The sequence below is a fragment of the Solanum tuberosum genome, unplaced genomic scaffold, assembly GCF_000226075.1.
Source record: "Solanum tuberosum cultivar DM 1-3 516 R44 unplaced genomic scaffold, SolTub_3.0 scf00153, whole genome shotgun sequence".
In the NCBI taxonomy this organism is placed as follows: Eukaryota; Viridiplantae; Streptophyta; class Magnoliopsida; order Solanales; family Solanaceae; genus Solanum; species Solanum tuberosum.
The window spans coordinates 1,377,255-1,388,737 of record NW_006239082.1 but is presented as its reverse complement, the minus strand read 5'-3'; the positions used below and the strand labels follow the sequence as shown (position 1 = coordinate 1,388,737).

At 35.1% G+C, this 11,483-nt stretch overlaps 1 protein-coding gene across 1 annotated transcript; it reads right to left on the bottom strand.

The window, feature by feature from the left end:
* Positions 1 to 2,891: 2,891 nt before the first annotated feature.
* Positions 2,892 to 3,790, bottom strand: LOC107061683 (uncharacterized mitochondrial protein AtMg00810-like). The gene is made up of 3 exons (XM_015311387.1): positions 3,597 to 3,790; positions 3,174 to 3,420; positions 2,892 to 3,080 (listed from the first exon to the last, which is right to left on the bottom strand). Exons 1-3 carry the CDS (start codon positions 3,788 to 3,790, stop codon positions 2,892 to 2,894), a joined length of 630 nt encoding a protein of 209 aa, XP_015166873.1.
* Between the last annotated feature and the right edge of the window lie 7,693 nt (positions 3,791 to 11,483).

Below are 11,483 nucleotides of genomic sequence, written 5' to 3'. Positions count from 1 at the left end.
AGTATGCTTATGATATGCCAACAGGGTTAGCTTGGGGCCACTCGTGATCCTAGGTCCTGTGTTTCTTCCCTGGGGTAGCTTCGGGGTGTGACAAAGTGTGGAAGGAAGCATGAGGGAAAGTGTCTAGTGGGTTCAAATGCTTGATTTGGGTGTGGCAAATTGGACCACAAGCTAAGAGATTTTCCTTCCGTAGCTAAGAATGAAGGAGATAATCCTCAATGGGCTAGACCTTACCCTTCTTCGGGTTCTAGTGGGAGGGAGAAACACAACGGATTTTATGAACTCTAGACTTGTCATCATGAGCAAGAGGGTTTTCTTGATGTGGTTACCAATTTGTTCAAACTCTTTCATCTTGACGTTTATGCTTTGCTTGAACCTGTTGTTACCTTACCTTTTGTGATCTCATATGTGGGTATGAGGTTTGATATTCTTCTAGATGTGTTATTAGACCCTTTTTTCTGTCTCTACTCCTATTAGTGAATCTGTTGTGGCTAAGATAGTCTATAGAAATTGTCCCTTCTCCTTATCACATAGAGTCACTTATGTTGATCTTGTAGAGCTTGATATGTTAGATTTCCATGTTATCCTTGGTATCGATTTGTTGCATTCATGTTATGCTTCTATTGAATGTAGAACCCGAGAAGTCAAGTTTCAGTTTCCAAGTTAGCCCATTCTAGAGTGGAAAAAGGGAAATTGTATACCTAAGAGTCAGTTTGTCTCTTGTCTTAAATTTAGAAAAATGATTTCTATGGGTTGCATATATCATTTTGTTTGTGTTAGGGATATGGATTCTGAAACCCCTACTGCTGAGTCGGTCTCTGTTGTTAATGAGTTTTCGAAAGTGTTTCTCGATAATCTAGCGGGTGTTCCCCAGAAAGTGAAATAGACTTCGGCATTGACCTTCTACTAGATACGCAACCAATCTGTATTCCTTCTTACTGAATGACTTCGGCATAACTTAAGGAATTAAAGAAGCAATTGAAAGATTTGTTAGATAAGGGTTTCAACCGATCAAGTATCTCTCCATGGGTGCTCCCGTTTTATTTGTTTGAAAGAAATATGGTTCAGTTCGCATGTGCATCGACTACCGCTAGTTGAACACGGTTACCATAAAAATAAGTATCCTCTTCCAAGTATAGATGACTAGTTTGATCACTTTCAAGGGGCAATTCACTTTTCTAAGATCGACCTCCGATCGAGTTATCACCAATTGAGGGTGAAGGAATATGATATTCTGAAGACCATTTTTCAGACTCAATATGGTCAATATGAGTTTTGGGTAATGTCATCCGGGTTTACTAATGCTCCGTTCGCATTTATGGATTTGATGAATAGGGTTTTTAGACAATAACTGGATATGTTCATAATCGTGTTAATTGATTATGTGTTGATGTGTTCAAGGAGTGAAGAAGAGCATATCGATCATTTGAGGATTTTGTTGCAAGTCCTCAACGACAAACAACTCTTTGCAAACTTTAGTAAGTGTGTGTTTTGGTTAAGAAATGTGGTTTTCTTGGTCATATTGTTTCTGGAAAGGGAATTGAAGTAGATCCTAAGATGACGGATGCAGTTAAGAGTTGGCCTAAACCTCTGTCCCCTTCGAATATTAGAAGCTTCTTTGGTTTAGTCGGTTACTATAAAAGGTTTGTGGATGGATTTTCTTCGATTGCCTCAGAATTGATAGCATTGACACAAAAGAAAGACAAATTCTTATGGTCGGAAGCTTGTGAAATTAGTTTTTAGAAATTGAAAGATAGACTTACTTTTGCTCTAGTGTTGAATTTACCGAATGGAACAATGGGTTTGTCGTTTATTGTGATGCTTCAAGAATTGGGTTAGGATATGTCCTTATGCAAACTGGAAAATTCATTGGCTATGCTTCAAGGCAACTTAAGAATCATGAAAAGAATTATCCTACCCATGATTTATACCTAGCGGCGTTTGTGTTTGCTTTAAATATTTTGGGGCATTACTTATATGGTGTTTAAGTTGATGTCTTTACCAAACACAAAAGTTTGCAATATGTGTGTAAACAGAAAGATCTATATCTTCACCAAAAGAGGTGGCTTGAGTTACTAAAGGATTAGGACATGAGTGTTCTCTATCACACTGGCATAGCAAATGTGATGGCGGATGCTCTTAGTATGTTATCAATAGGTATTATTGCTCATATTGAGGACGGTAAGAAGGAGTTGGTGCGAAATGTTCATGGATTAGCCCGATTGGGTGTTTGATTAGTTGATTCCACCAGAGGTAGTGTTATTGTTCACATTGGTTCCGAATCATCTTTTGTGTCATAAGTGAAAGCAAAGCAAAGCCTTGACCTGATCTTGATTGAGTTATGGGTGGGAAGCACTGCTGAAAAAGTCAGTTGAGGCTTTCTCCAAAGGGGGAGATGTAGTGCTTAAAGAGATTGAGAATCAAAGCAAACTTGAATGAATCTTATTCAAATGTAACATCAACTTAAATACAGGTAAGATGCAACTAACTTAACTACCTCTAAGGAACTGTTCTAACAACTTAATATGTAACTAAGGAACTACTTTAACAACTTAATCTAAATCTACTCTAACAACTTGATAAGAATTAATAACAAACTAACAAACTAGTGAGTATGTCAACACACCCCCTCAAGTTAGGTGTGCTGCAACAATGCCTAACTTGGATAAACATCGAAGGAAGGCAGGCTTGGGCATCAACTTTGTGAGAGTGTCTGCAATTTGATCCCCGACAGGAAGATATTTGACTACCACTCTACCTGACTTCACACTGTTGCGGAGGTAGTGAAATTCTACTGCAATGTGCTTCATCTTAGTGTGGAAGACTGGGTTCTTGCTGAGAAATGAAACACCAATATTATCTTAAAAAATGCTTGGCATTTGTGAGAGTTGTTATCGTAATTCAGTTAACAGATTGTGTACCCAAGTAACTTCAGAGAGTGCATTGGTTACCGATTTGTATTTTGCTTCAGTAGAGGACCGAGCAACTGATTGTTGCTTTTTAGAGGACAAACAGATCATATTTGGTCCCAAGAAGAGTATGTAACCAGATGTGGATATTCTGTCACAGGGATCCCCTGCCTAATCAGCATCGGCGTACATATACAGATTACTATCAAAGTGGCTAGAAATTTGCAGGCATGACGTTGATGATGCCTTGAGGTATTGAAGAACCCTTTTTACTGCTTTCCAATGATCCAGACTTGGGGATTGCATAAACTGTGATAGTTTGTTAACTGCAAAGGCAATATCAGGACACGTGAATGATAAGTATTGCAATTTACCAATGGTGCGTCGATACAAGGTTGCATCGGCAGGAGATGAACCATCGGCTGCTTTGGGTGGTAAACTTGAGCACATGGGTGTCGTAACTCCTTTACAGTCGGCCATATCCACATCTGAGAGAATCTCAAGTATGTATCTGGATTGTGATAAGACAATCCCATTCGGAACATGTTTGACTTTGATCCCAAAAAATAGTTGAGTTCACCAAGGTTCTTTAGGGAGAACTTGTAAGCCAGAGAGTTTATTACATGTGTGACCAAGTTTGGGTAATTCCCAGTAATGAGGATATCATCAACATACACTAGAATATACATCGTGACAGCTTCAGATGGAAAAATAAACAGAGAAGCATCTGATTTAGACTTAACAAACCCAATTTTAGTCAAGTGAGATTTGAGATCTTCATACCATGCACGAGGAGCTTGTTTTAGGCCATAAATGGCCTTTTGGAGACGGCATATATGATTGGGAAAATTAGGGTTGACATTGCCTTTCGATTGCGCCATGAATACTTGCTCCTGTAAGTTACCTTGCAAAAATGCATTATTCACGTCAAGCTGCTGCACTTTCTAGTTATTTTGAATTGCAATAGAAAGTACAATTCTGATGGTGGTTGGTTTGACAACCGAACTGAAAGTTCATGAAAGTCCAGTCCTGGACATTGTGTGAAACCTTTTGCGACTAATCGCGCCTTGTACATGTCAATAGAACCATCAACTTTCCTTTTAATGCGAAATAACCACTTACAATCAACAACATTATTTATTGGGTCCCTAGGTACTAGTTCCCAAGTTTGGTTTTTCATTAAGGCTTCGTATTCCAAATCCATTGCATTCTTCCATTCAATGTGCTTAGCTGCTTGCTTAAAGGTAATTGGAGTGGGAGAAAGGTGAGCCAAGAAACTGAATTTTTTCTTTGGTGTGAAGATATTATTATTGGACCTTGTGACCACACCGAATGGTGGAGGGACAGCGGCTGGTGACATAATTGTTGGCTGTTGCGGTGGCTGTTGGTTGATTGGTGGCCGACGGGAATAGTATAATGGTTGAGAGGTGTTGTGGGCTGCTTCATTAAATGGCGAAGGAGGTTGGGAAGAGATAGGAATCATACTTGATGAAGTGGAGACTGCTGGTAGTTTCCTTTCAATCATGGACTCTGGAGTGTTTGAATGAGAGGGAACTGTTAGGGTGATAGGAACAGGAGGCGGAAGAGTTGGAACAAGATTGGAGTCCAAATTTAATTGGATTTCCGGATGAGTATCCTTACTGACTTGGGACTCTATGATTTCCCATTGTAATGTGGAAAACTTATTTTTCAAGTGTGAGAACATTTGAGTGAAAGGAAAAATATCTTCACAAAATTGAACATCACGACTGACGAATTTTTTGACTGCACAGGATTAAAAGCAGAGGTGTGCATGATGAACAATAGAAACTCCTAAAGTAGACACACGGTGTAGATCTAGGCTGTAATTTATTTTTTTGTATATGGCTTAAGCCATGGATAACAGAGACAACCAAAAATTTTCAGCGAAGAATATTTTGGCAGTTCGCCAAACAATTTTTTATAAGGAAAATCATTATTCAGGCTAGGTGTAGGTAGTCTATTTATGAGATAGACAACATGGTGACAGGAAAAGGACTATAGTTCAAATGGTAGTGAGGCTTCATTGAGAGGAGTTCGAGCTGTTTCGACAATGTGACGATGTCATCATTCAGCGATTGCAACTCGTTGGGGCGTGTAGGGTGGGCAGATCAAATGTTGAATGCTATGGCATTGTAAGTACTGTTTAAGACTTGTGTATTCACCCCTTCCATCAGTATAAAGTGAGACAAATTTGAGTTTGAAATTTTTTTCCTCTAAAGGATGAAAGTTTGCAAAAATTGAAGCGACTTCACTTTTGTTTTTGATTGTATACAACCAAGTGTGTTTGGTGTAATGATCAACAAAAATGCAGTAATACAACTTTTTATCAATGGATAAAATGGGTGATGGACCCCATAAATCACTAAACAAAGTTTGAAGTGGTGCATTACTATTTAAAGTGAGTCGTTGAAATGGCAAACGATGAGCTTTATTTGATGAGCACGAATTACAAAAATGAAACTTTTCTTTGGTGGAAAAGGGAAGTGAAAATTTATTCAACACTAAGTCTAGGATATTCAGATGAGGGTTACCCAAGCGACAATTCCACAGTTGACGGGAAACTTTGGTGGAGGTGAAGTTGGCGGAAGGTGACACATGATCCCTCTGTGGCCACTCATAGAGTTCATGTTTATTCCGGCCTTGTACCAGCAGTGTCCGAGTTTTGAAATCCTTCACAAGAAAAGAGTGTGGAAAAAATTCGATTGAGGTCAGATTGTCAGTGCAAAACTTAGCAACAGAAATAAGGTTCTTTTTGATAGCTGGAGTACAAAGAGTGTTAGAGAGCATGGAATTGTAGTTAGAAGCCTTAATTTGAGTTAAACAAGTGAAGGTTGATCACTTGAAATATTTTTCTTGCTCAAGAGATTGTCCATGGCATCAAAGGTTTAAATGAGCGTGGTACCTTGGTGTTCAAATCAGATATGTCAAAATCCAATGATAAGGTTTCCTAGGCTTTCCACATATCTGTTATGAGAAAATTGGGTTTCAAAGAATATTTTATTGAGCTTATCCATAGACTCATTTCAAACAATTGGTACTCTATAATAGTGAATAAGGCTGGACATAGATTTTTCTATTCATCTAGAGGTCTCAAGAAAGGGTATCCTTTGTCTCCACCCCTATTTACTTTAGGTGCGGAGGGTCTATCTAAAGATCTTAATAAACTTCATAAAAGCGAAAATTTCAAGGGATTTTTCATGAGTAACAATGGCCTCAAGTTAACTATCTTTATCATGCTGATGATATAGTAGTTTTTGCGCTATTGAGAAATATTCTATTAAACTGATCATGAAGATATTCTAGAAGTGTCAAGAAGCTTTTGGGAAAGAGATCAACAAGGGTAAAAGTTGCTTCATTACTCATAAGAATGTAGACTTCAGGATTATCATAAAGATCAAAAGATGGGCTGGTTATAATCAAGAAAAGTTGAATTTCCACACTGAGAGGAAGAGAACGAGTATTTTTACAGATTTAGCCACAAAGGTCATTGATACCACTGTTGGAGTTTCTAAGAGACGAGGCGAAAAAGGTTTGAAAATGTGTATCTTTGGATTTAAATGGCTTCAATAGCTTTCAATAATTTCATTAAGCATTGAGGTATTTGAATATCAAATATAAAATACCGCATAATTTGTAATTTAAAACAACCTAAAATATCTCACAACTCAAACAGTCTAGCTAAAATTCAAAATTCAAATTATCTTAAGACAAACAACATTTTATTGTTAACAACTACTACAGTAAGTAGAAGCAAATCTCAAAAAACTACAAGTCGAGGATCAGTTGAACATTCGTTTACTGGAAAAAAGACTGCAAGTGGGAACTGGAAATTAATACAGATAAAAGCTTTATGTTCAAACAAGGTCTTACTGTAATCATAGGGTATTGTTAGAAAAAGAAATGTAGAGTTGATTATGGCGTTTGCGAAAACTATCAAGTTCACTAATAACAAAATATGTGAGCTACAAGCAGCATTACATCAAATGGAATGGTGTGAAGACAACTTTAATGCCCACATTACTTTGGAGATGGACAGTCTCATGGAAGTCAACATAATCAAAAGTTTGTTACGATCTACCCGGATATTAAAAAAGTTTGTATACAAGATTGAAGGGAAGGTTAGAAACTTGCAATGTGAGGTCATTCATTGCTTCAGGGAGGCAAATGCAGTTGCTGATTCCCTTCCTAGATATTCCATCACAGGAGACATAGATGATAAGTACTCCCGAGAAGAAGACATGCCTAATACTACTAGATGACCTATGAGGATGAATAAACTAAACCTTGCCTCTTTTAGGTTAAAATAAGTAAAACAATTGGTATGGTTCTATGAGACACCATGAAGGTGCTAAATGAAGATTTTGACCGTGAGTTTCTTCGGTGGAAGAAGTCTTTCCTTCGGAAACTATTGGATACAGCAGTGCATTTCTTTGATATTTCCTTTTTTTGTGATACTAGTGTAGTGGTTTTGTGGCCTTATGTTCCCCTCTATTGTAAACTATCTTATTAACTGAACAAGGTAGGCATCAAGGTCAAATTCTCCATTCCGATGTGAGCATCAACTTGTATTGAGGAATTTAATTTTTTGAAATGATAAAATAGAACCAGAAATATCATATTCTTTCTCACGTAAATAAGAATGATAAAATAGAACAAAAAATTACACATTCTTCCTCATGTATATATGAATGATATTATAGAATAAGAAATATCACGTTCTTTCTCAGGTATATATGAAGATACAAAAGAACCAAAAACATCACATTCTTTCTCAGGTATATATGAATGATATAATAGAACAAGAAATGTCACATTCTTTTTCAGGTATGAATGATATTAAATGAAATGTCACATTATTTATGAGGTATCAGTGATATAATCGAGCAAGAAAGTTAAATAAAAAGTAAGCTTTGTCCTTATCTCTCTGGCAGTTTCTACCTAAAGACTTGCGAATCTTTTTTCAAGACTTTGTAAAATTTGAAATACTCATATGGGACTGATTTGTTAGATGTCATGTTGAAAAAGAAAAATGATTTTTGCTTCCTTTCTCACATCCTTCTGAGTATTATTTGTACCATAGAGGAGAATGTAGCAATTTTCTACATGGAAATTGAATATTACAACATATGAAAAATAACAATGTTTGTAATATTTTTATATATAATGCGATATGAGGGCATAAATCCAAGTTGAGGCCAAGTTAAAAGACACATTTATATATTATGTATTTACCTTATTACGTCTAAGTGTAAACGTGATGTAAAAAATCGTATAAGAAAATTTAAGTGGTAGCAATATTACTTTTAAATTTTACATTAAGGATCGGCTACTTTTTAATTATACATTTTATGGTGACTAATATTTGATTTCTGGATCAAAAAGTAGAGTTCTTTATCCAAAACTGTCCCATTAATCTACTTAACCTTCAAATATATTCCCAAGAATATTTAGTTCCTAATTTTTAATCAAATTGATCTAGTTGGTTGATATTATCGTGTTTTTTATAATCATTTTTTATTTTAGGTCCATTCTATTGTTTGGTAAAAGGTGCTCCACTAATAGGGACCTAATATGCTTAGAATTATATTTAAATGATAAAAAAAACCAACTCAAATAAATAAAGGACAATATTGGCTAAATATCCAAGAAAAGGGATCATCCATGTAATTGTTTCAATTATAAAAATCCTAAATGAACCCAACTGCCACATTGATTTAGTTTGTGCCTTGTGCATAGCTACAATGGTAGAAAACGAAAATCCCTTCCCTTTCCCCAAGAAATCATCAAATCTCCCCCTCAAATCACTCAAAGCTTACCCTCAAATCACTTTTATATTGCAACTCAGGTATGTTTCAAAATCCATTGTAGCCTCAAATAACTGGATTCCCATGCATGTAAAAAATTGGGTGGAAGTTGTAGGGGGTAAAAGGTTTCGCTTGATATTTGGAAAACTATATTACTAGACATGCCCTTCATTGGAGAAAAGGATTCGAAAACTTCATAGACTTGGTGTTCTTTCCTTTGCTCTCATTGGATTCACATTTTAAGGTCAATTATAGTCTTTCCTTTTTGAAGTGAAGGTAAAATTTTCTACGTTTATGATTTTCATGATTGTCATTGTTTTTTAGATCGATTTAACAACATGAAAAACTATACCAACCGAGGGTTTAGGAGACAATGTTTGTTTGGGGGGGGGGGTTGCTTATGCTTCTCTCTCAACCCAATGAAAAATAAAACAACCAATGTATGATTATTTTAAGGTTGTTCTGTAATCTAAGGGAGTTGTTGCAACATGATAAAGATATGATAAGTAACAAGGTTGAAGGTTCGGGCTCGTTCTCCCAGATGATATCATTATACAATTGTCCTCCTCTATATCAACATTTCACTATGATGATCAAATGTTCTTTGGAGCAATTTTTTCATATGACATTATGTTATAGGTTCTCTTTAATAATATTTCTCTATAGTAGCCAAAAAATAACCAAATATGAGTTAATGATGTATTTAGATTAGGAAATGCAAAATAAGGCAAGAAGTTACTTTTAGCCCGATTTCCTATACCTCTTTTTGATATGATTTTGGATATAAATTAATTAGGTACATTATAAACATAAATTTGTCATTATTTTCAATGTGTTTGATGATTTGCATGATATATGAATATAAAATTATATTGTCGTTATTTTCAATGTGTTTGATGATTTGCATGAGATATGAATATAAAATTACGGTTATTCTCAATGAGTTTGATGAGTTACCTGATGATTAATATTTTTGTTAGTTTAAATATGTTTGATGAGTCACATGATGAATATAAAATTGTCCTTACTTTCAATGTGTTTGATGAGTTAGATGATGAATATTGTATTGTCATTATTTTCAATGTGTTTGATCAATTACAAGATGAACAAAAGATTTTTTGTTATTTCCAATGTGGTTGATAAGTTACATGATGAACATACAATCTTCGTATGAGTTACACGTTGATATAAAATAATCATTATTTTTAATGTATTTGATGAGTTACATGAGAAAATAAAATTATTTTTATTTTCAAAGTGTTTGATATGTTAAACGAAAATATAAAAATCTCGTCATTTTCAATTTGTTTGATGAGTTACCTAGTGACTATCGAATTGTTGTTATTTTTAGTATTCTTGTACTGTGTGGGTCCTTATAAAAATTACTCCTTACATGAAACAAAAATTATTATTAGGTTATAGTATATTGGTTTTCATATTTCTAGTAGAGGATGTAATTGATGTCTTGAACAGAGGCTTAAAAGGCATAACTTTAATGAGAACACAAGATTTTGGAAGCAATGATGCAACCTAGTAGTTAATGAAATTTCTATTACTAGTATATCATGTCATGTTGTTAATTTTACCTTGTTTGATAATATTTTCTTTCATGAATCAATGGTCGAATCTTCTTATACTCTGGAAAATATTGTGATGAAATTACAAACACTTTGAATGAGAACAGGAGATTTATGCAAACTATTAATAACTTTTATTACTAGTATATTGTGTCACATTGTTTATTTTCTATTTCTAAAAATATTTTTCTTTCTTTTACTTCTTCTCTGAATGAATGGTCGATTTGTGTTTCACTTTGACAAACATTGTGATGAAAGGACAAATAATCTCAATGAGACACGAGAAACAAACTACAGTAGTCATGTGAAAAATCATGGTTGTGCTTTCTTAACATGTTAATTGTTCTTGGACTTCAAGGAAGTCAAAGCTTATGTGTATATGAGTAATCTGAACTAAGAGAACTAGATCAAAATGATGAGGCTTGACATCTCCATTTTCCTTGTTGAATGATTTTTCTATTTAGTGTGGGAGCCTGACTCGACGTCTCCACCGGCACTAAATGCAGTTTCCATTTCTTGTTTGGTTTTAACCTGTGATGAAAATGTTGTGTTTTCTAAATATATCTAAAATATTTAGAATCTCAGTGATATTAAGGTAGAATAAATATATATAATTATCTTATAAGTAACCTACTTGTGTATTTTATAGCTACTGTTTTAAATCATTAATGTATAGCGTTGGATGATATGGTTAGCACCCTTAATCGTCTTTCTACTTTAAGCAAAGGTGTTGTTCTTCCTAGAGCCAAACTTTTTCTCCACCACTCCTTGCCTTTCAACTAAGGCTCCATGACTTGATAATCTTATCTCCCGATCTCTACTGTGTGCTTATACTTTAATATTGACAGTAGTAACACCTCAAATTTGAAAAAAAGAAAAAAAGTCAGATTTTCTTAGATGGTATGTGTACCGATTGACCAGACCGCACTGACCCAATCGATAGACTGTAGTTTCATTTATGTGTGGTAGGTGGGAACCGTAGGTGGTAGGGGTAAATAGTTTGCAAAGACAAGTTCAAGAACCCTTTTTACGGTTCACTAGGATGGTTCGTCGTTCAATGTACTAGTTGTAGAAAGGTCTTCTAGGTGACCCCAGACTTAGAAAAAATTTTAAAGCTTAAAATTGGATCTTCCTCCATGGGGTTCCTAAATTCTCCAATTTTACTAGATAGA

Excerpts from the sequence above, each read along its gene's own strand:
- LOC107061683 (XM_015311387.1), bottom strand. The coding sequence starts at position 3,790 with ATGGCGCAATCGAAAGGCAATGTCAACCCTAATTTTCCCAATCATATA. Across the intron at positions 3,421-3,596 it reads CCATCTGAAGCTGTCACGAT|ATACATACTTGAGATTCTCT; the intron begins GTATATTCTAGT and ends ATCACAATCCAG. Across the intron at positions 3,081-3,173 it reads ATTGGAAAGCAGTAAAAAGG|GCAGGGGATCCCTGTGACAG; the intron begins GTTCTTCAATAC and ends GATGCTGATTAG.